This window comes from Emydura macquarii, unplaced genomic scaffold, assembly GCF_026122565.2.
Source record: "Emydura macquarii macquarii isolate MOO-44397 ecotype Brisbane River unplaced genomic scaffold, CSIRO-AGI_Emac_v2 contig_318, whole genome shotgun sequence".
NCBI classification, from domain to species: domain Eukaryota; kingdom Metazoa; phylum Chordata; order Testudines; family Chelidae; genus Emydura; species Emydura macquarii.
The window spans coordinates 12,145,810-12,170,512 of NW_027130455.1; the positions used below are offsets into that span (position 1 = coordinate 12,145,810).

Consider the following 24,703-nt stretch of genomic DNA (forward strand, 5'->3'; position numbering starts at 1 on the left):
CAAACCATCTGACAGCTAAGAAACTCAGCTCTAACAGGCTCTGCAGCTCTTCTCAATGTTGCCCACAACACACTGAACTCGCTTCTCACTCCAGCCACAAGATTCCGTCTCTATGCTGACACTTCAACCTCTCCTATCTACTACGTAAATGGCCCTCATCATCTTAATATCTAAGCAGCTCACAATTATTAATGGATTTTGTCCTCAACACTCCTCTAGGTAGAGAAGTACTCTCTCCATTTTACAGATGGGGAATGGAGGCACAGAGTAATTAAATGTTCCAGAGGGGTAGCCGTGTTAGTCTGTATACAGCAAAAACAACGAGAGTTCTGTAGCACTTTAAAGACTAACAAATTTAATTTCAATAGGCATAAGCTTTCGTGAACCTCAGCTCACTTCTTCAGACTCAGTTGGTAGAAATGATACAGCAAACAGGAAACATATAGAAGGCAACATTTACATATCCAAGGGCAAAGATAACAATGGGGTAGGTGGATAGAAGCTGGGTACTTGAGGCTTAATGACAACCATTGAGTACTCCATGGAGTACCAGCCCACTGCCCTCCCAACTAGGCCACCACTCATCCTCTTGTGCTCCCCAACTGCATTCTACCCACAGCTGCAAGCTCCTAATTCTTGATCTTCCTGAGCCCAAAAGAGTGTACAGAAGAAAAGAAGTGTTGAACTTGCAGCATTTCCTCCACCATTCATGTGTGTAGGGGAGACAAGCAAGAATTTCTTCCTGAACATTATTTATGAACACTGGGAATACTGGTGTGTGCACGCACTGGGAAGCACCTGTACATACGTACTTATCAGACAAGTGGGGCAACTGCACACCTCAGAATGGTAGATGTGAAAAGATTAGGGTAAACACCAGACATGAGGACTGCACAGATTAGTCTAAAGGATAGAAAGGTGAAAACCATGGAAATTGGGAATGAGGAACAGAAAAACATCGGAGAGCCAACTGTAGAATAAAGGACTAGTGGCAGGTAGACATGGAGTGGGAAAGAAAGATGCAGGGCAGTCCAAGTGTGAAAAGAAGAGGGAAAAGAAATGGAGAAACCAATCATGGAGATAAAATTAGTCTTTTTTCCTTTTTTAATGAAACACAGCACGTACCCTTCTGTAGACCTAACCCACTTTTAAAGCTTTATCTCCCCCTCATTAATCAACTCCATTCTGAAAGTTTGACAAAATATGAAACTTCATGTTCTTTACCAAAGTAATCTGCTCCACCATCTCTGCAAATCATGCTGGGTCCTGCTTACTAAAGCCTTCTATCTCATTCCCTTGTGCCCCAGAATGCATTTTTGTTTTGACACTGATTGGTAGAAGGGCCAGGAGACAAGCCACTAAATATGTTAGGCCTCTTCTCACACACCTGAAATATAGAGGGGGGGGGGGGGGAAGAAGGCCTAAGTGTTTAGCCTCTTCTTTCTGCACAGTATAATATTTTCAAAATTCATATTTAGTAAAAATGTTTAAACTACTAACTTTAATTATTCATTAAAAAAAAAAACTTGCTAACCATGCATTGCTCTTTAAGGACTCCCAGGGTACTAAGTTTGAAGTTTTAAAAAAGTTAGAGACATTAAGTGAAAACAAGGGGTTATTAATGGAAACTATTTTGCAATCTTAATTATAGATTTTACAGTATTACATTTTGACCCACAAACGTGAAAAATTAAACATAGCAATATAGTCCATTATGTTCAGGACACCAACACTTTGTAGAAGAGTATGCTGCCACCTTTCTTTCAAAAATGCTCACAGATTTAACTTTTTTAAAAATATCTCCAGTCATACAGAGTTGTCATAAAAATGTACTACTCCAGGAACTGAAATCTATTCATTCACTCTCCATTATGGAGAACAAGAGTAATTCAAACACAAAGTATTTTACTCACCCTTCAAAACAGAATTATTTGCTCCGAGAAAGCAGAGTTTTGCAAGATAGATTAGCTCAATCAATACACTTTGAAGGGAAATAAACACGATTAGAAAATGTTTTCAATACAAAAATTATGCATTGTTATGAATGAGCATTTAAAGGCATGCGGCCAGAATTATAAAGGTCATTAGGCACCTAAAGATACAGACAGATGCCTAGTGGGATTTGAAAAGTGCCTGAGTTAGGCACCTGTAAAGTCTGCCCCATAGTCAGTACATACAGTTATTGTTTCCACACTGATTCTTGCTCATCCCTTCCCTGTGCACACCTGCAGTAGGTATACTATTGTATTTATTTCTATACCAATAGAGAATGTGGTCAAATTATTGTTCCTAAGCCAACCACAATTTTGTATTTTCTAGAAGTTGAGCATTTAAATTTGCAATTAAAACTTATGCTATTTGACTAAATATCCCTGCAGTTTAAAACTGCATTCTAAATTCAGAAAGGTATTGAATATTCATACTTTGGTAGCACCCAGAGGCATCAACCAGGTCAGGGCCCATTGTAGGAGGCACTGGACAAACATGTAGCTGCATTCATGCATGCAGCACTTTAGATAGCAGTGTGTTACTAGATGCAATATTCTTTTTAACGGATCAGTCACAATTAGTCATACAATACAATTAATGCACTCAGTGCATTTGTAAAGCTTTGTTTCAGAGAATGGATATTTATATATATGGTTGCACAGAAGTTTCAAAAATTAAAATCTTTTTCAACCAGTTGTTTCTCAAGACTTAACTAATCATATATCTTACAGAGCACTACATGAGTTAACATAAGTACGACAATTTCCCAAGAGAATATAACTCTTAAAAAAGGTAAAGCAAGAAATACAAAACAGATTTTTTTTTAATCTAGGGCCATGTGACTAATAAGAAAGCCATAATGAAATGTATTAAACATTTATTAAAAATCATTAATACTGAATGGGCTTTGAATGGAAGTTAACTACAGCAGCACTACAATAAGTAGCTATCCAAATAATAAACTAACAATTCAATCTATAACTTAGAAACTAACTACAGCAATGCAAAGTTCACCTCTTTTCTTAGGTGCAAATGCAGAGATATGACTGGATGCTTGCAGTGATGTTTTCTGAAGATTTCTTTAAAATCATAGGCTATGATTAGGGCCCTATCAAATTCATGGCCGTGAAAAATGCGTCACGGACAGTGAAAACTGATCTCTCCTATGAAATCTGGCTATTGTCAGGGAGTGGCATGGCTGAGGGCACTGGGCTCCAGCTGCCAGCCCCCGACCCAGGCGGGGAGGCTGCCAGGAAATCCCAGACATATAGTAACTCACCCGCCCATACCCTGCGACCCTCACTTCTGTGCTGCTGCTGGTGGTGGCACTGGCTTTAGAGGTTGGCACCCAGACAGCAGCTGCTGCCCTCTGGCTGCCCAGCTCTGAAGGCAGCGCCCCGGCCAGCAGCAGCACAGAAGTAAGGGCAGCAATCCCACAGCCCTACTACAATAGCCTTCCAACCACCCCGGCACCATGACTCTCTTTCAGACAGGACCCCCATAGTTACAAGGCCATGAAATTTCAGATGAAACACCTGAAACTTGTGAAATTGACTTTAAAAATCTATGACCATGAAATTGACCAAAATGGACTGTGAATTTGGTAGGGCCCTAGCTATGATCATAGGCAATGAGTTTTACTAGCCAAGTCAAACTTGTTAAGCCCTATCAACGTTAAGAAACTGACATTTTTACCTGGAGGTTACCTGGTAATAAAGCAGCATAGTTCCAATGTTCAGCTTTGGTCACTAAAAAGTTAATTCTGCAAAAATGGAAAAGTCAATCCCCATCAAACATTGATGCCCGGCTCAGTGATACAGCTGACCTCACAGCTAACAAACAACTGGCATTCCACACAAGAGGAATGCCTGAAAAATTCAAAGCAATCTGGGCTGACTTTGTAGAGGTCTATGATTAACGTAGACCTTAAAGATAGATATGTCGCTTCCTCTCCTCTCCTTTTATCCTAACCCTCTTTATTTACCATCTGCATTATGATGAATCTGATATTTTGGTATCTCTGTTTAATCTGGAAAATGCAATAAAAAAAGGAAACTGACATTTAACTTCAAGTGTCCAACATGACTATGTTCCTATGAACAGAGTTGAAAATACATCCCCCAATGATGTAGACAGGGTCAAGAGAGTTCAGCATCCATTTAAGACAGCATGGTCCAACAACAGTTCTAAACACTAGCCAACCATGCTTTCGTACAACAGTTGCTGAACTTGGGTTTTTCCATCTACACTAACAGGACAACAGTGTTAAACACTGAGGAAAGAACGCTGCATTTGTAACCACTAGAAACAGCTTATTTTTAAATGTAAAATTAGCCTTAATGAATTAACTATGTGTATCACACCCATCATGCAAACTCAGCTAATTTCTGATGCATCTAATACACGTTTGGCTTCAGAAAAATAAAACCCAAGGCCAACTGGAGTGTAAAAAATGAAGAGGTAAAGAACCTCAGACTTTTCCTGTCCTTTATTTGATACTTCAACTGGGACTGTTCCTTAATCCCTCTGCTTTCAAATTTCTTCACAAAACTTTGAAAAAACTGAAGTTCTGTGAAGCAGACCAGATTGACTTGAATGTTTTGATGTTACTAATGCATGTAAGTATGTCAGTACCACTCAGGCAAGACTTAACACTGACTGCATTGGAAGGCCTCATAGTGTGCAGGAATCTGTATCAACAATTCATACATCCTCAGCATGTGCAGACTATTTGAGCCAGAATAAGTAATTCAGAGGTCACAACAGCTTGATGATAATGTTAGAGGCCTTTTCAGCCAATCTATATTCCTACTTGTCTCAAATCATGTGAAGAATACACGGTATTATGGATTTGGCCAGAGAAGAACAAGAGACTGGAGCCTCACTGACTTTCAATGAATGCAACTTCCATGTCAGGGTCTAAATTGAGCTCCTGCGAGGACTGTGTCGAATAGAGTGTCCTTGAGCTCAGTGAGATTTCTTGGCTCATTCATCTGTGAAATAGTCACAGATGATTTCCTCATTAAATCACATCTTCTGGGTTATTGGTAATTTTTCATCTTCTCCCACCTCTCCTTCTAAAGAGGTCAACAAATCTTCATGCTGATGAATTTTGTAAGTGTACTTGCTGCTTCCTTTTAAGTTACTGAAGGAAGATCTTTTCCAATTTTGGCTAAAAGGCTATATTAAAAGACTGTCAAATTGAAAGCTAGTCAATTTCAAATGATGATTTAGAAGCCTCAGATATTACAGCTACCCCAAATCCTCTTGCAAATTATTATATTGACATTTTCCTTCTTTTTAAGAAAAAAGTTCTCTTTATTAATGCATGAAACAAAGAGAATAAATTAACTGAACTATACAGGGGAACAGCAAAACTCCCATTAAAACCACAAAATGAAGTGAAAATCAGAGGACATTTTCTTCCTCTAGTCACCAGTGTATCTTGTAACAAGTATAGGTAACATTTTCAGACTGAATTGTGATTTTCAAGTTGATGGGGTCCTTTTAGAAAGCTGACTGCAGATATGTAAGAAAAATAAAAATAATCCCATTAATAATCCATGAAAAGGAAAAAAATTATAACAATTATGAATAAGTTATCATACTAACAAAGAGCTTATAACCACTGAACTGTGAAAGCAAAGGAAACATTTGTCCTTTGAATAATCTAACAATTACAACAACACTCACTAGGTATAGAAAAAAAGTTTATTTCTTGCGACTGATAGCAATGTTTATAAAAAGCCTTATATAAATCACAGTTAAATTCGACACCTTGATAAAAGCATGTGCATGCACGTGCACACAGGTCTATTTTCCTGGACACAGCAGAATCAGCAATCATGACTATTGATTATAATTGTATTTATTATTATAATAATAGTATAATAGTAATAATAATAATAATAATAATAGACAGTTTTTCCTGCCCAGATGCTAGCACAATACCTGATTACTGAGGTTATGGAACTTTTCTCATTACTACAATGTCATGGGTAGAGGCAATAAGATTTGAACAAATACTGATCAGGGAAATTTTGCTAGAACAAACATGTTTGACATATACTTGTAGCTACCATGGTTCTGATCCCAATGCAGACAGGGGCAAGTATCTGGCTATACTATCAAAGGCTTTTTCACTATATTCTCAAAGTAAAATTTTCCACTGACTAAATGTTACTGGAAGTCAATGGGTGTTGAACATACATATACTGGAGGGTAAAATTCAGCCCCGTGAAGGTTCCTCTGGTTACATTATGAAGGGAAGAAACAGACAAATGTATCACGTTGAAAATCTTGGAATGAATCACACGTTTTAGAATTGTACTTCAACAGAAGCAAGTAAATGTAAATGATCTCTGGTAAAGCCTTAATTGACATTAAACTAGGCTGCAAAAATATACAGCTAAAGCCAAACCCTAATCTCCAGTGCACAGCACACACTACAACATCCTACAAAAATGTGCTACTGAGCATACATCTGCAAGTTAGTTTTTCAAGATATGACACTCAAGTTAAAATATGGCTTAAATTACAGTAGGCATGCCTTTTACAGTGTAATTAGGGTTCACAGGGCTAATGTTTATTAGGTATAAAAACCGTATTTAAATTGATGTTTAAAAATTTTTGCTTTGATTTTTATTAAGAATTTCCCTACATCCTCTGGAACACCACAGCAAGTACAAAAGACCTTTAGGGCCTGCAGCAGCCCACTAAATATTTACAAATTTTGCTACCATCAGTGTACAATTAATGCATTTTTTTCACATTTTATCAGATTAACCCTAACAAAAATATCACAAAATTCATCCAAAAATAGCAACAGAGTAATTATTTTCATGTTTCGCAACTGAACAAAACAAACCACCTTGTAATTTGGCAATTAGCCACTAAATTAAATGTTATGGATTATAGACAAGACAAGTTACCACATGTGTACCTGATTTATTATAGATTATACAACATACACGGCTTTTACCAACACGTAGGTGTACAAGATCCTTGCCCTAGGGACCTTACAACAGAAATCACACAGATACAACAAAAACAATTAAGGCGCAAACTGTACTAAAAGAAGAGATCAGCTCTGGAATGTTAAATAGAAATCGTAAACTCTAAAGAAGGATTTGAAAGGGAAGATGCTTGCTGCACCGGATGAATCGGGCTATTACAAGCATAAGCCCCAGTATGAAATGACATGAAGTCAAGAATGGAAGAGAAAGACAAAAGAAGCACTAATGTCATGGGATAGGGCACAACAGAAAAAATTAAAAAGAGCTAGACTGGGACTCAGAAGCATGGGTTCTAATCCTGGGTCTGTCACAGACTCCCTGTGTAACCTTGGCAACTCTCAATCTCTGCCTCAGATCCCCATATGTAAAATGGAAGTAATACCACTACTTTTCTCCCTTCCTTTGTCAGTATTGTCTAAGGTCTAGTCTACACCTGAAAGTTTTACTGAAATAACGGTTTCAGTTAGGGTGTGATTTTTTTTTAATCAAAATAGTTATACTGGTAAAAGGCCTAGTATGGACACCGTTATACAGAGATACAGGTGACTTGTACCAGTAAAGTTACTCCCCTTGCCTTACAGGAATAGCTATACTGATACAAAGTACCTTTATACTAGTATAACTGTGTTCACACCAGGAAGACTGTACCACTTTAACTATACCCCATATAGTTAAAATAGTACAATTTTCTAATGTAGACAAGGCCTAATTAGATTGTAAGCGCTTCAGGAAGGGATCTGTCTCTTACTATGTGAATGTAAAGCACCTAGCACGTTGGGGCCAAAGCTCAGTTGGAGCACTCAGGCAGTGCTGTAATATAAACAACAGCATCAAGAGCATGTGGAAACCAGAACTGTGATAGAAACAGAACAAAGCTGAGTAGAGACCTGAAGGCAAGAATGAGGTTGAAATCGATATGGAAAAAATGAAGAAGGCATTCAGGTACCTGTGTGGGGTCTAGCCAGAGTGGGAAACCATTTTGCCTGCAATATTTTGGCGAGATGGAAGTAGTATGCATAACAAACATGGCATCAAGAAAATACAAACACTCCAAAATTTTGATGTAAATAAATAGTGCAAGTATAACATGTCAGATTGCATAAATCCAGATCAAGGGCCATAATGGAAACATGTATTTTGTTTGGGAATATGATAATTAAGGATACAATTTAGTCACGGAGGTCACAGAAGTCACGGATTCCGTGACTTCACCGGACATTTGTGACTTCGACTTCAGCCGTCAGGGACGGGGGCAGAGCTGGGGCTGTGCATCCCTGCAGTCAAAGCCAAGGCTGTGCACCCCCCTCGCGGCTGTGCTAGGAGCCAGGGCCATGTGCCCCCCCGTCACCCCCTGCTCCATGGGTTTCGCTGGCACCAAAGCCAAGACTGTGCACCCCCTCTCCTGCCCCCCGTTGCTGAGCTGGGGCTGTGCACCCCTTCGCCCCCGTGGCAAGATGCCCAATAAATTAATTAAACTTTGAGTAGTTGGTGTGATTATACTTCACCATCAACACCTGGCAGTTGATGATTATAAATTAGAGTAGCCAATGAATATAATTTACAATCAAATAAATCAAGGTGCTTCTGATCTTTATCGTACAGTGTTGATTTAACATAGTGCTGCCTTCCATGTTCATTGACACCCTCAACAACTAGTGAGTTGGGAGAGGGACAAGAAAATAAAAATTCCAAATCCTTAGATGAAACATGATTATTTTTTCAGCTCTCTTGCAGGTGGGCAATATTCTCACTGAGGTATGCTAGATTACTTTTGCGGGATCCAGTAGAGCCTCATTAATAGATAACACAATCCCAGCAGATGACACTGTATGCAAAATGTTGAGCAGCTTATGTTATGACTCCTTAACCTCCTGAGGTGGAATCTATAAGGAGCCCACTATCCTTTTAATGAGATCCTGGATTTCTTGAAGTCGTCAGCCAAGGATGGGTGTTAGGCAAGACAGCTTCATTTGGAGATGAAGAAGAGGTGTGTGTGTGTGTCCGTCCGTCCGTCCTCTTCAACCATTCTCACCTCCTGCTCCTGACAGGTCTGTTCTTGAGAGTCAGACCTCCTAGAGAGAGGATGGTGGGGACTGTCTATCCTTATTATGGTGGCAGGTGGTACTAGGGGTCCTAGAAAATTGCTGGAAGTAAGCCACCATAAATCCCAATATAGCCATGAAGGAGGCCCATATGACATAGGTGGGGGCACCGAAGGATATTCATACCAAAGGGACAGAGCCTAAAGGTTCCTTTCATGAGCACGTTCAGTCTCTCTCAAAGTCTTCAGAAAAATATTCCTTTGACAATGAGGGGGAAAGCCCTGAACTGAAATTTGAGAGACTGATGAGAAGTCCCCATCATCATCTTCAACGTCACTTTGTAGAGCTGGAGCACTAGTAGAAATAAGTGGGGACTCCATCGGTACCAGGTGAATGTCTAGAGACCTAAGGTCCTCAGCGCCACAAACAGATCAGTATTGAACAAAGAGCAATCAGGCATCTCTATTACCTCAAAGTCCTGAGGAAACCTAAGTTCCTGCAGTACCAATCTGGTTGTCAGTACAGATGCAGCAGCCAGGGACGAGGTGATTGTGACAGAGAGAGTGGATGGTACATCACAGACCTTACGCGCTCTGAGGAGTGTCTGCTAGCTAGTCCAGTCTTCTGCGGCAACAAATGAGAAGAGGTAGTCATTGTCTTCTTGCTGCCTCGATCCCCTACTGGCATCAAAGATCTTCCAGAGCCAGAATCCTAGAGTCCTTGAGTTTACTGATACTCAGGGTATCTGAGGAACCTACAGCCTCCTGGGTACCAAGCTGGAGACTGGTGGCTGCCAAAATGGTCTTAGCAATCAGCGACTGTGGTTTCTTTGAGGTAGATTCCCCACCCAGAGAGCTCAAGGTCTATTTCCTGGAGTCTTTTTTAGAGGATTCTTGAGTCTTCCTCTGAGATGCTGTTAGGGGAATGATGTGCTGAAATGATCGAGGCAGCCAACTTGTTCAGAGACCAGTGCATGGGTGGAGGTGCCCGCTTTGGGTCATGTGTCAGATGGAGGGAGCTCTTCATCAGGAGGAGACGTAATTTAATCTCTGGGTTTTTTCTGGCTCTCAATCTTAAAGCCAGGCAAAAGTTACACTTCTGGGAGATGTGTGATTCCCCAAGGCGACAGACTTGTGCTCTTCACTCACTGGGATAGCCTCCTGGTATGAAAGGCAACATTTAAAACTGAAAGAGCCAGGCATGTCCTCCCAACAATCTAAAGCTCCCCAGAGGGAAAAACAAACTGAAAGAACAATGGTCCTTATAACAATTTTCTTTTTTAAATTAGTACTAACCATTAATACTATAACAAACTACCAAGTAAAACTGAGAAAAAAGATCACAGGTAAGGTAAGCTTAACTCAAACACTGCTGAGGTGCCGCCTCAGGCGGAGGCACTTCACAAAGAACTGAGGGTAGTTCACACATGCAGCTTTATATAGCCCTGGAGCAAAGCATGAGGCTGGACAGGGCACGTGAACTGCTACCTAAAATCTCTGATCAAAGATTCACAGGGCACATGCACCCATAGGGACAGAACTGAAATGGAGAACCCATAGGGACACTACTCAAAGAAGCAGCCTCTATTCTCAGCTCTACCAACAACTTCTTGTGTGACCACGAGCAAGGCACTTCTTTCTATTTTCCCTATTTGAGGGTAGGGACAATATTTATCTTTGAAAAGTACTTTAAGATCCTTGGAGGAAAGGTAGTGTTTAAGCATACAATAACCTTACTATTAAACCAGCATCAACCATAACGTGATAGGATTTTTTTTTTAAAAAAAGAATATGGACATTTCTTACTACAGTAGAACCCCATTTACGAACTAATTGGTGATTGAAGGGTTCATTTAATTAAAGCTTTCATAAAATGGAACTTCTCAAAATTACGGTAGGCATAGTGCACAAATTGCTCTATGATGCACCACATCGCCTTTCTTCTCGTCCTATAAATACTGCAAAGTAACTTCCAATGCATTGAAGGCATCAGAATGTTCATCTTCATATATATCAGTTTCATTATGTGATTTTTTTCCTCCCCAATCATGTAAAAATGGTTCGTACAACTGATAGCTGTTAATACTGGTGTTCAAAAATGTCTAGGTTCTACTTTTTTGTCATGTGGAATGGAAGGCAAGATTATAAAGCAGTTAATATGGGGACCTTCCTGTTCGTAACCTTCCCCCTCTTCTGGCCCCAAACTACCTCCAGATACCACATCTCCTTCCCCATAAATCCCTTTTCCCTCCCTTCCTTAGTCCTTAATGAGATGATTCTCAAAAATGTTTCAACTTTGCCTATGAGTGCCTTGTCTACACTAGAAAATTAAACTGTTGCCAGCAATGTAGCTCAGTAGTGGGTGCACCTGAACTAGACCTGAAAGTTATGCAAACTTGCCCAAACCTCAAACACAGTTCATGAAATCACGCTAGACATGGTTTGGTCCTGTCTACACTTCTGCTGTTGAACCAGTGCACTCTCTTGCTGACATTCTCTGTCAGAAACAGGAAAATTCCTGGGTGTTGAACAATTTAGATCAGCGGTTCTTTGAATCCGCTAAATCCGCCGCCGAAAGTCGTCCGTCCCCCCCCCGCCGCCGCCACGAAACCCTGCCGCCGCCGAAAGTCCCCCACCACCACCCCCGTGAAACCCTGCCGCTGAAAAGAGGCAAACGGCAGCAGGGTTTCGGCGGAGGGCATTGTCCCCCCATGTAACCCCTCCGCCGCCGAAAGTCCCCCCCCCCCTTTTTTTTCCCCGAGTAAAGGTTGAGAACCGCTGATTTAGATCATTAAAAACTTGACAACAGTTTAGGCTGCTGCTGTGCAGAGACCAGAGCTTATCATGCTGACCAAAATTGTCTTACTGTTTCCTTGTATTCCCTGCCAGTATGTCTGCTCTTGCCTTACACTTAAATTGTAAACTCATTGGGGCAGGGTCTGTCTTTTTGTTCAGTGTCTGTAAAGTGTCTAGCACAATATATTTCCATTAGACTTGGCAGGTTAAGAACTTAATGAAAATCGTGGTGGGGAAAAAGGAGACTATATAGTTTTGCACATCACCTTTCATGTTGAAGTTATCTAGAAACAGTTTACAAAGTAATAAGTTAAATACATACAGTGCACTGAAAGTGTATGCAAACAGAGCTGCTATTCAGCACTCAGCAGTTCACACATACTCTTGGATATTTGGATATGTTGCAGTGACAAAGAGAAAAGATTTAGAATGTGACTCAGTATATCAGCATTATTCACTATTCTACAAAAAGGTTCAATGAGATCTTTAGCTTGCAGTTATGTGGAGTCTGATTCAAGAGGTGCATGCTTCTTAATACTGCACTTCTGATTAGGGCTTGTCTACACTAGAGATTTTTTTTTTTTTTTGCACTCATGTATGTGGTCCAAAAATACCTAATGTAAACAAGCCCCAAGTTTTATAGGTTTCTTGAAATGAGTAAAAGATGATATTCTGTTTTTGAAAATGGCCTTTCATTTGAAGAAAAATGTAACTTTTCCTATTTAACTTTTTTTTCTTAGCTAATATTTTGAAACCACATAACTAAAATAATGATTTGTGTGGCCTTAGGATTGTAGGAATAATTGAAGAGAAAAATTCTACCTCACTCAAGCTGAGCAGAAGTGTGTAAAAATACCAGGGAATGGAGGGCTTCTCTGGGCCTGTAGGTATAGTCACACCATGACTACCAAAGGGCTGAGCTTGAAACAAGCTGATTCAGAATTCCTATTGACTTCACTAGGAATTGTGATGCATTAGATCACACTCATTAGATCACAAATTCACACTCATGACTAGCAAGTGTATTTGCAAATGGCTTCCTTTGGGTATTCTGCAGAGGGTTTGAACAGTTAGCTTTAGATACCCCCAAAACAGGGGAAACTGTGAAAGCAGAATGTCGGAGGATGCTTGGTCTTTGAAAATATGATTTAGGACAGGCATCAAAGCTTGAACACTCAGGCTCAGCTACACTCCCAGATGCTGGGATATCCAAAAACTAACTGCTATGTGATTCTATACTCTCCAAATATTGCTATTCTACCTACTTTTACTCCTTTCCCTCCAGCTGAAAATCATTAAAGATATTTCAGCAATCCTCTCATGGGGCACCTGTGGCCTAGTGAGGCAATGCAATCAGGTAACTGCCTTCAATTTGATAGAAAAGTCTCAGAGATAGATGGAGGGAAAGACTTAGTCACTGGGTTTTTTAAAGATGCTATTAAATCAGTTTTTCACTACCTGTCTTTGAATGCTGCAGAAGTGCAAAGTGAAACAGATGAGGGGTGAGAGTCTGCAGACGTTTGCTAACATTTTCAAAAGCTTGGGCAGACACAGATAGCTATTTGGGCTACCATCTAGAGCTTCAAGTGGTAGTTGGGCATCCCAGGGATTTTGTAAGTTGGTATTTGGCCATACACAAGTTGCATGGGATCCAATTATTGGTGGAATTTTCAAAGACAGTCATGTAAACATAATGGGTGCTCAGGGCTGAGCAGAAAAACCCTCTAGACGTAAATTAACACACATATGTAATCTCTTTATATATGTTAGAGGACTGGGCATGCAGTATAAAAGCAGTTTATTTTCAAATCTCTTTGGAGAGTGGACAGATCCACAGGACTGAGAACAGAGAAGTGTTGGGGAAGATGGCACAGAGAATGAGGGGGACAAGAGGAAGCCAACTATTCAGATCCAAGATCAACACCATAATTACAGAAATGATGTCCCTCAATGATGAACTACTGAACAAACATTCAAAAACCTTTCCTACCAATACAGAGCAGAAGCTCCGTACTCTGGATTTAAGTTGGGTAATACTGCAGGGTGCAATGGCAGGCCATAGGAGTCATAGCATGGATTTTTAGCCACCACTGCCATGAATACTATTTTCACATTGGAAAAATTGGTCTTGAACATCTCTGGGCCCTTTTGAAAATACTGTTTGGACACACAGCCTATAGATCACACCCCTGTGCAGCATCCATATAGGGCTCAACCAACTGGGCTTTCAGGCAACCTGAAGCAGATCAAACACCACTTTTGAAAATCTCCCCAGAGCTCAACTCCCACTTGAGCTCATGTATAAGCATCTCAGAAGCTATTTGTGCCTACCCGAGCTTCTAAATATTTTATTTGGAAAACCCACTGAGAATTACCAAGTAAACAAAAAAGGTAAGGGCACTACAATTAATAGTACTATTTATTTTGACAAACTGCAGTTTAGGGTCAGTTACTTCTAATATTTCTTCATTTTTATCCAACCAAAAAGGTAAGGCAGGGACCCTCTTTTTGTTCTATGTTTATCCAATGCCTAATGCAATAGGGTCCTGCTCCACAACTAGAACTCCTAGGCACTATAGTAATACAAACAACAAACAGCAACAAAGCTCATCCTAACAAAATAGTTATATGAATTAGGGACGTAAAATACTAAATGGTTAACTGATAAGTATTAGTCTTACCTTTTCTGACCGATATTTACATCCCTAATATGAATATTGACAGACTCATTTAATATACTAAAAATCAGCTATATAATTGTCAAATATACTACTTAAAGGGTCACTGTCAATTCACTTTAGGTCGATAGCGTAGATTTTCCAAAACTAAACTGAAGCAAAGCTAAAGATAGCTGGAACACTAAGCTTGCAGGCTTATTTTTACCTGAAATACATTTAAACACATTACATGGGTATGCAAAAATATCATTGCTGCTTAACAAACAAAAAGACTGTTTTTGGCCAACATTTCACTTACAAATAATTTTCATAAAATGCTGGCAGCATTTATTTGGCTCAGTCAGTCCCCATAAATGACAGAGAGGTAGACAAATATTTCAGAAGTGTGGGCTGTAGATGTTACAAATTGTGACTACAGCTCACAGTTCTCCCCAAATGTGTGTGCATTTCTGTCCCAAAAAGGCCTCTGACCATTCATTCGCTCCTTGTCTGTTCATTCTAATTCACTCCCACACAAACTTTTGGAAGATGAAACATTTAGTTATCTCCACTTACCTAACTTATTAACTTGAGGTACCAGCAGACAGAGACAATTACATGCCTGCAGAGAACACGGCCAGATATGTAAATTTCTACTGCTGTGAAGAGGATAGAACCTAAAGTAGTACTGGAAATAGCACTTGACCACCCACTGAAATGGAAGCTGGAAAGCATATAGAACAACAGAAGGAACTTATAGTTAGAATATAACAAATGCAGAATTGCATTTTTTCTTCACACAATTTGGACTTTTTACTCATTGCTGTGAGATGTTCAAACACAGGTCCAGGTCCTGCAAACACCTTAAACATGTGCTTCACTTTACTCACAAGTGGTATACCCCACTGAAGCTAATAAGACCACTCACATGGGTAAAGCTAAACATGGTGAACAAAAATAGAAGCTGTGCAAAGACTGGTGTGTGAATTTCTGTGTATGAAACAACAAATTTTATCTCAGAAGTAAGCCTGTTACAGTTTTCATTCAGTGAGTGAGAGCTGTTACAATTCAGGGTTCAGACCTGCCATGAGTCTTATGCATTTTGGATTTACTTTAAGATCTTCAAGTTTCCATCTCTTGTAAGGAAGGATTCTGTAGAGTGTTTTAATCCAATCTTTAAAATGGTATTTCCATGGGTTAGGTACCCAACAGCCATTAAATGAGTGCCTAATCTACTTAAGCCACTTTGGCAATGCAAGCTTTAAATATTGTCAACCTGACTGCCCTGTCAATTTTACAAACGCAGTTTCCACTGATTCCAATGAGAGCTACACAGATGCTATTGACAGAATGATCAAGAACCTAAAGTTTCCCTTCTGACCTGTCATGATTTGAAACAGCATAAAATCTTGTAAATTTCAACCTCCCTTCTCTTAAATGAAATATCACTATTCTCCTAGTCAAATTAGGAAAATATCTCATCAGGCCTCACAAGCTACTGCTGGAAAGGTGAAGATGCAGCTCCCATAAAACAAACACACGCACACGCACACACACAGTATTTTCTGTACATGTTCCCCAAGATACAGAGGCTTGTAAATTACATAAGTGAAGGAATATGTATCTTTAAAATGAGGAATACAAACGTTTAATGGAAGCAAAGGAGAGGTAAGCAGGAGGCAGCATCGAACTATCTGAGAAACAAATGTTCTTAGAGAGGAATAGCTGATCTTCCTCCACCTTGGGAAGTGACTCAGGAGGTGGGAAAATATCTATAGTTAAGCATAGGGGAAGACATATCCCATATGCCCCAAAGATGTACTGTGAGGAGAAAAAGAGACATGATGCTCATCCCAGATGCATTCCAAAATAAGAAATAACATAACTTAACCTTGCAGGGGAATTCATCCCAGAAGCCTCCCTACCTAAAAAGGCCCCTACTCACGCAGCTTCTTCCTATGAAAATGAATTTCTAAGCACCTGGAATAGTGCCTGAGATCCACAAAATTCACCCCATCCCCTACATCCTTTCCTCACCCAGGAGTCCCCTCATTAGACAACGATACCACCATTGCTCTCCACCTGCGCCCTACAGGATCTTCTCCTGACCCCCTCACCAAGTAAAGAAGACTGTCATTCCCAGGGCCCCGCATCCATGTTGCCCTGGTGACCTCCTCCTGCCCCACAGACCTTGCCCCCCCATGTCCCCACATCCATGTTGCCCTGGTGACCTCCTCCTGCCCCACTGACCTTGCCCCCCATGCCCCCACATCCATGTTGCCCTGGTGACCTCCTCCTGCCCCACTGACCTTGCCCCCCATGCCCCCACATCCATGTTGCCCTGGTGACCTCCTCCTGCCCCACAGACCTTGCCCCCCCATGTCCCCACATCCATGTTGCCCTGGTGACCTCCTCCTGCCCCACAGACCTTGCCCCCCATGTCCCCACATCCATGTTGCCCTGGTGACCTCCTCCTGCCCCACAGACCTTGCCCCCCATACCCCCACATCCATGTTGCCCTGGTGACCTCCTCCTGCCCCACAGACCTTGCCCCCCATGTCCCCACATCCATGTTGCCCTGGTGACCTCCTCCTGCCCCACAGACCTTGCCCCCCATGTCCCCACATCCATGTTGCCCTGGTGACCTCCTCCTATCCCCCCCATGCCCCCTGTCCCATTTAGGGCTCACCAAATACAGGGTTGCTTTGTCCCCTTCTGCCCCCCTCCATCCTACGTACTGTCACCCCACCTCCAATCCCTGCCCTGTCTCCCCAACCTGCCCCAGGCCCGGCCTGCGCACCCCCGCGGCCCCTGTCCATCCCCTGGCCCCAGGTCCTCCCCGGCCACGGCCACGGTCCCCCCCGGCTCGGGGGGAGGAGGGGGAGGGGCTCACCAGGTAGAGGGTGCCGTAGATGCGCAGGGACTCGGCCAGCGCCCCGCGCGTGATGTCCACGAAGGCCCGGCCGCAGTGCGGGTGCCAGGTGTGCCCGATCTCGTAGCAGTTGTGGGGGATGGCCTTGCTCAGCGCCGCCATCTTGCCGCTCTCCGGCCAGAGGGGAGGGGGAAGGGGCGCCGCGGCCCCGCCAATGCAGGAGAAAGGTCGCTCGGGCAGCTCGCACCGCCGGGGTTACTCTCGGCCAAACCCAACCCCCTTCCCCCAGCGCGGCTCGCGTGAGCCCTGCCGCCAGCCAATCAGCGGCTCCAGTGGCCCGGGGAGCGGGCGGCGCGAGCAGAACGCGGCGCCTCAGCACGTGCGTTTCCCCGAGCCTGCCTGGGCCATCCTGCTCGACCCGGCGGGAGGAGGAGCTCGCGGCGTTGTACCTTGCACACTGCAGAGCGCCCCGGGCACCACGGGCTGTGTGCGTGACAGCGTGAGCGGGCTGCGAGCGAGCTCTGCACGGGCGCTGGGTGCGGAGACTGGGGGGGACGGTGTGCATGCTCTGCGTGGTGGAGCGGGGACTGATCTGTGGATGGGGAGGGCTGGATGGATGGAGCGCTCCGTGCATGGGGAGAGGGCGATGAGGATCGGATCTGAGGAGCTCGGTGCACGGGAGGGTGGAGAGGGCTGCATGGGGGAGCTGGGTGCATGGGGAGGAGAGAGGGGATGGTTCGGTGCATGAGGGTGGAAAGGGCTGAATGAGGACTTGGGGAGGTCTGTGCCGTCCTTGGTTAGGGAACTCAAGCCGGACCATTACCGCACCCCGACTGTCAGAGCCCTGGTTCGTAAACCTCTTCTCCTTGTTAAGCATCTGGGTTGAGGTGGATATATTTATGCGCAGTCCTTCGTCTGTGTTTATGTTGTAATTTTTAATGAATGGGGTAGGCACCTGGAGCTCTACATGGGTGCACACAGATGTACTTTAAAAATTCAATAAAATAACAGGTGCTGTATGAAAGAGGGACAAGAATGTACTCAGTAGTAGCAAATGGACATGGGGATTAACTCTCAAACTCCCTGTGACGTCCCAGCCTGGCCCATGTCTGAGGTGTTGTATCTACCTGCAACAGAGACAGGATGTCATACGTTCCCTTTTCACTTTCACAGCTTGTCAAGCCAATGAAATAGTTTTAAATTAAGTTTTAGCTCTGTGTGATTGGGGTAGGTGGGCCGAGAAATTACATTGTTTGATGGTCTCTTTTTAATACAATGCATGAAGAATATCTTTGAGGGATGTTTGTTCTTTACAAAAGCTGGGCTGGTTTAGCTGCCATATTGCCCTCAATTGGTTGTTTTATAACTCTGTTTTAATTATTCTGTCTGCTGATTTACCTGATTCTGTAATTCCCAGGATCAGCCTTAAGGCTTTTTTTTTTTTTTTTTTTTAATATTTCTATGACGCTGACTTTCCTCCAGTTGTCTGTGAACAGGTGTAACCTTAAAATGCTGCAGCAGCACAGCTGCACTGCTGCTGTACAACTTCTGTGAAGATGCTACTAAGCTGATGGGAGAGCTTCTTTCATTGGTGTAGTTAATCCATCTCCGCAGGAAGCGGTAGCTATGATGACAGGAGAAGCCCTCCCATCAACATAGCACTATCAGCACTGGGGGTTAGGTCAGTACAACTGTGGTGCTCAGAGGTGTGGATTTTCCATGCCTCTGAGTGACATAGTTATACCAACTGAACTCCTGGTGTAGACAGCGCTATGTCAACAGGAGGGCTTCTCTTGTCCACATAGCTACTGCCTATCAGGGAGGTGGAGTATCTATGCGGACAGGAGAAGCTCTCCTGTTGATGTAGGTTGCATCTTCACTGAAATGCTACAGCAGTGCAGCTGCAGCACTGTAAGTGTAGACAAGCTTCTGAAACCTAGTGTTGGTGATTAAAATGTCAACACTGTTAACTATTTCAGTGCTCATCATTGTAGCAGAAACATCCTGCTGCTCTCAGATTGTGTACAGGGCTTGAAAAAGTATCACCACTTTTTTCCACAGTCTTCAAGCAGTGAAGATGCCTTCCAATTTTAGTAGTTGGACATCTGGACTTTTCAGCATTTTTGGGGGGGTTGGGTTTTTTTTTTTTCTTAAGCAACTAGTTTTTTTTGTTGTTTTTTTTTTTTAAAGATAATCACTTCCCTACACCCCACGTCTATTTCATGTCTTTCAGGTGTCAGGTGTCCTTTGGAAATACAACTTGAATTGAAGGAGTAGCAAACACACAGGAGGAAAGAACCAAAGTGCAAAGAGACCTAGAGAGTTTAGAGTAATATGAGTTTCAGGCAACAAGGGGAGAGAGTCAGTCCTCAGAAATATAAAGCCCTTCACTTGGAGAGTTGATATGAATGGCACAGATAGAACCCAGCAGCCAGCCCTGTCATATTAAAGGGAGTTTATTTTCATCTACTCTCTTTAACAGTCTCACTACTAATGTCAGATATAGTCATCACCAAGGATAGAAACTCACCTTCACTAGAAGCTAATGCACCTAGAAGGGAAAGAGAAATTCCATTAACTGTCAATAATTATCAGGCTCTTAACCTTGTCAGGACTACCCACTAGGAGAGGACAAAACAAAATGCACTAAATCAGCAGATTGCATGCTGACAATGTTAGACAAACTACTCTCAAGTATTTAAGGCTCATGGGAGTTCAAATCATGTCTAGAGTGCCTCTTTGTAATGAAACGTGGCCCTATGTGCACAAAGACCATGGTCGTCATCAGGAATAGAAACATTAATTTTGAGCAACCAAAGCACAAGCCGCTACCATGAGCTAAAAGAGCTTCATCAACCGAGAGTGAGCAGCAGGTCTGTTTTAGTTCCAGGGGCCACCATCCAGCCGGATGGATATATTACAGCTGCCATAAGGAAGGCGTGGGTTTGGGTGGTATCCACAAGGGAATCTCCCCTTTAAGAAAGGGTACACAATATATAAAGTGATGGAAGCTCTTTACTGAGGTCAGAGAAGCCAATTTTCTAGCCTTCAGGTGCCATGGGATTGCTGCCCAAATCTGTCCTGTGGAGCAGTCCCCCTCTGAGTGAAGTGACTGGCAATGCCCCATTGATCTGTATTTCCCATCTTAAACATAACATTTTGCCTTCAGGTATCTATTCTACCCCACTACTTGCTGTCAGTTTTAAGTCCTGAAGGCATTCTTCTACTTCCATTGTATGCTCCTTGTCACTCCCTCTCTATTATTACTCCAGATTTTCCACCAGGATGTACTGGTTCCAGTGCTGTACTCTAGGTATTTAATTATTTTCCGATCATAACCGATTATTCTAATTTGTTTCAGCCTATAAAAAGGCTGAGAGGTAGCCTCTCTCCTGCAGCAGGTGTGGTAACAGAAATTTCCCTGTCAGCCTATCTCCTTGGTCTGTAACAGGGCTGTGGTGAAAAGGGAGTCTTTCTCCCGTCCTTGCCACCAGCAATATCCCTCCATTATTAATGTTTTTTTACTCATAGAGTGGGAGATAAAGTCATAAAAACACTTAGCACTAATAGGGCTGCACATTACCAAAGTGCTGTGCAAACATCAGCTAATTAAGCGCTCTCCACCTTTGGAGATCAAAGTTTTCTCTGAGGTGTCAGCTGAAGGACATTCTATTTAACAATAATTTTGCTTATGCTGCTGTTATATATTTTCCATATATCTCACCCTCTTTTTTTAAGATATTATCAGTAGTGACAACAGCAGTACCTTTCAAGTTTAGGATTTAATCTGCCAAATCCTGTATTTGGAGTAATTAAGAATCCAGAGGCAAGTTAGAGAATAACTCAGTGCAATGAGAACCTAGCAAGCCAGAAATCTGCCTGCCTCCAGAGACTCACCAGCAAAATATCAAATGTCAGCACTCAGCCAATGAAACATTAAGAGGCATTACATCATCGGAACAAACTCTTTGGCTGATCCCAACCTTGGCTTCAGCATGGACTGTCCCTAAGTCTCCTCTGCATATAAGTCTCATAGCTCACATATGCTATATTAATGACTCCTGTCCACCCATCTGAGCTAAGTTTAAATTTGGTAGCATTTGAAGGATATAAATGCTTCTCTTGGGAAAGAGGCATATTCTTAAAGAGCTCCTTCCCCAATATCCCTCTTTAAATCAGCTATCCTGATTTCCTCGGCTCATCCATGATTCTGAACTCCGTCCTCCTTCATATCTCCCCTCACCCCTTAAGCTATTTTCCCCATGCCCTATCCTGCTGTGATTTCATTCAAATCCCCATCCAAGTCTTCATCTTCTCCCATAGCTATTACAGCTCCCTTATATCTTGCCTTGATGTCCCATCTCTCTAGCATGCAGCATGTGAGAACATAGGTGTAGGGCCTCCTCCCTGTGTGCGTCAGAGGAAGGCCACTTCACCTCACTATGTCACCTAGTGGCTGAGAGCTGATCAACCAGCGGTTAGCACCAGTAGCAGTCTATGGCCCTGCCCTCCTGGCTGGGGCAGACAGCAACCAGTCTATGGCCATTCAACCTAAGGTAGGTAAGATAGGGTTGGCAGCAGGTGGGTAGGGGAACATGGGCCCACCCTACTCCACTGGGTCCCAGCCCAGGGCTCCAACAGTGGCAGGGATCCTGCCGAAACACACTGACCATGGTTTCAGCAAACACAACTAGACAAATGTCTGGTTTCCCTGGGCTACTTCCTACCCCTCGCTTCATCGCTCACAGGCCCTCAGGGTACTCAGCAGCTGGCAGTTCTTGCAGTGCCTCAGGGTATTCGCCTGGCAGCAGCTCCTCTAGAGACAGGGGTTGGTACAGCTCAGTCTTTGGTCCAGGGGCAGGGAACAAGGCAGCAGTGTCCAATTCCTTCCCAGTCTCTCCCCGCAACTGACTTGGAGGCCCTGCCTCTTATACTTCCTGTCCGGCTTTGGGCACAAGGGACGGGCCTGGCTCTGCCCACCAGGGGAAGGGGAGTGGTTCCTCTGTCTGCATCAGAGGGCAGCCACTCCACCTAGCTACAGTAGGGAACAGCATTCTTTACTTTGCCCTTTGTGTGACAGGCAAGGCAGGAGCTGGACAGAAAACATGCCCCAAGGTGAGACAGGAAGAAAACCTCCCTTTCAATAAAATAATAACCCAAGTGATCAGTAAAAGTTCAATACTCCCATCAAAGCAAGGATCTTTTTTCAGTTTATCTTATGTCACTTGGGGGAGAGGGGAGAATTAAGCTAAACTGAAAGAGTTAAGCCACACTTATACTGCAATAAGACTGTTCGTACAGTAGTTTATACTGGTACAACCATATTGGTTTAACTATAATGGTATAACTGGTCAAATTTTCCTGTGTAGACAAGCCCCCAGAAAGACAGCACTGCACTGATTTATGCTCTGTTCACATTTTATTCACAAAGGGCTAGGAACTTCACATTTGGGTGGGTTTTTTTAGTGAAATGGTCGAGCACAATTCTGAGGCTAAGAGTGGGTTCTCTGGCAAATTGATCAGCTACACAATCGTGAAGTGCATTTGGTCCTGTTTATATCATATTCTCTCTTGGACATACAATTAGTATAACAAAGACTAAAAAAATACAGTTGTGTTGCACAGCTCTCTTCCAGTTGGGCTGGCAGTTTAAAGATATTCTCAGCTAGTGTCCTTTCCATGACAGGGCAGGTGACAGCAGGAGAAGTTAAGACTCTCTTCAGTGTATAATATTGGGGCTGGTTGGTGGAGTGAAGGATTCTGCATGCTTCTTCAGTGTATGGTGCTGAGGTTGTGAAGCAATAGTACTCTAGCTAATTGGATCAAAATAAGATAAGGAAAGAGAGGAAGGAGATAAGTCAAAGGAAGAACTGAACATAGCAAGAGGTTTTGAATTCCAGATGTATGGGGGCCTGGGAATCCTTCCGGGGAAACCTTTTGAAATGTTGAATCAATCTGGAAGTATTTTAAGTAAGAAGGAATATGATCCCGTTTCCTCTTTTAGAATCATAGAATATTAGAGTTGGAAGGAACCTCAGGAGGTCATCTAGTCCAACCCCCTGCTCAAAGCAGGACTAACCTCAGCTATATCATCCCAGCCAGGGCTTTGTCAAGCCTCAGCTTAAAAACCTCTAAAGATGGAGATTCCACCACTTCCCTAGGTAACCCATTCCAGTGCTTCACCACCCTCCTAGTGAAAAACTTTTTCCTAATGTCCAACCTAGACCTCCCCAACTGCAACTTGAGACCGTTGCTCCTTGTTCTGTCATCTGCCACCACCGAGAACAGTCTAGCCCCATCCTCCCTGGAACCCCCTTTCAGGTAGTTAAAGGCTGCTATCAAATCCCCCCTCATTCTTCTCTTTTGCAGACTAAACAAGCCCAGTTTCCTTAGCCTCTCCTCATAAGTCCTGTGCTCCAGCCCCCTAATCATTTTTGTTGCCCTCCGCTGGACTCTCTCCAACTTGTCCACATCCTTTTTGTAGTGGGGGGCCCAAAACTGGACACAATACTCTAAATGCGGCCTCACCAATGCCGAATAGAGGGGAATAATCACTTCCCGCAACCTGCTGGCAGTGCTCCTCCTAATGCAGCCCAATATGCCATTAGCCTTCTTGACAACCAGGGCACACTGCTGACTCATATCCAGCTTTTTATCCACTGTTACCCCCAGGTCCTTTTCTGCAGAACTGCTGCCTAGCTCGTCGGTCCCCAGTCTATAGCTGTGCATGGGATTCTTCCTTCCTAAGTGCAGGACTCTGCACTTGTCCTTGTTGAACCTCATCAGATTTCTTTTGGCCCAATCCTCCAGTTTGTTTAGGTCACTCTGTATCCTATCCCTACATTCCAGGGTATCTACCACTCCCCCCAGCTTAGTGTCATCCACAAACTTGCTGAGGGTACAATCTACCCCATCCTCCAGATCATTAATGAAGATGTTGAACAAAACCAGCCCCAGGACCGACCCCTGGGGCACTCCACTTGTGACCGGCTGCCAGCTAGACATGGAGCCATTGATCACTACTCGTTGAGCCCTATGCTGTAGCCAGTTCTCTATCCATTTTATAGTCCATTCATCCAACCCATACTTCTTTAACTTGCTGATAAGAATACTGTGAGAGACCGTATCAAAAGCTTTGCTAAAGTCAAGCTATATCACGTCCACCGCCTTCCCTACATCCACATCTCTCATGACGTTTTCAAACTTGGGGTCTTTTTGGTTTTGTATTTGTTTTTCTACCTTGTGTTAGGTGATTCAACTCTTCCCTATTATGCATGCACGTCTCAGTGCCTGAACTGGCTTTTCAGGAGGTAGCTACTCTTGCCTTTAACTG

At 43.0% G+C, this 24,703-nt stretch overlaps 1 protein-coding gene across 1 annotated transcript in view; it reads right to left on the reverse strand.

Annotated features, from left to right (window-relative positions):
- TMEM135 (transmembrane protein 135) overlaps positions 1-17,674 on the reverse strand; it is a 317,684-nt gene extending 300,010 nt beyond the window's left edge. The window contains exon 1 of the mRNA XM_067568561.1: positions 17,392-17,674. Coding sequence (XP_067424662.1) covers positions 17,392-17,532 — 141 coding nt within the window. The 5' untranslated portion in view covers positions 17,533-17,674. The remainder of the gene's footprint in view (positions 1-17,391) is intronic.
- Between the last annotated feature and the right edge of the window lie 7,029 nt (positions 17,675-24,703).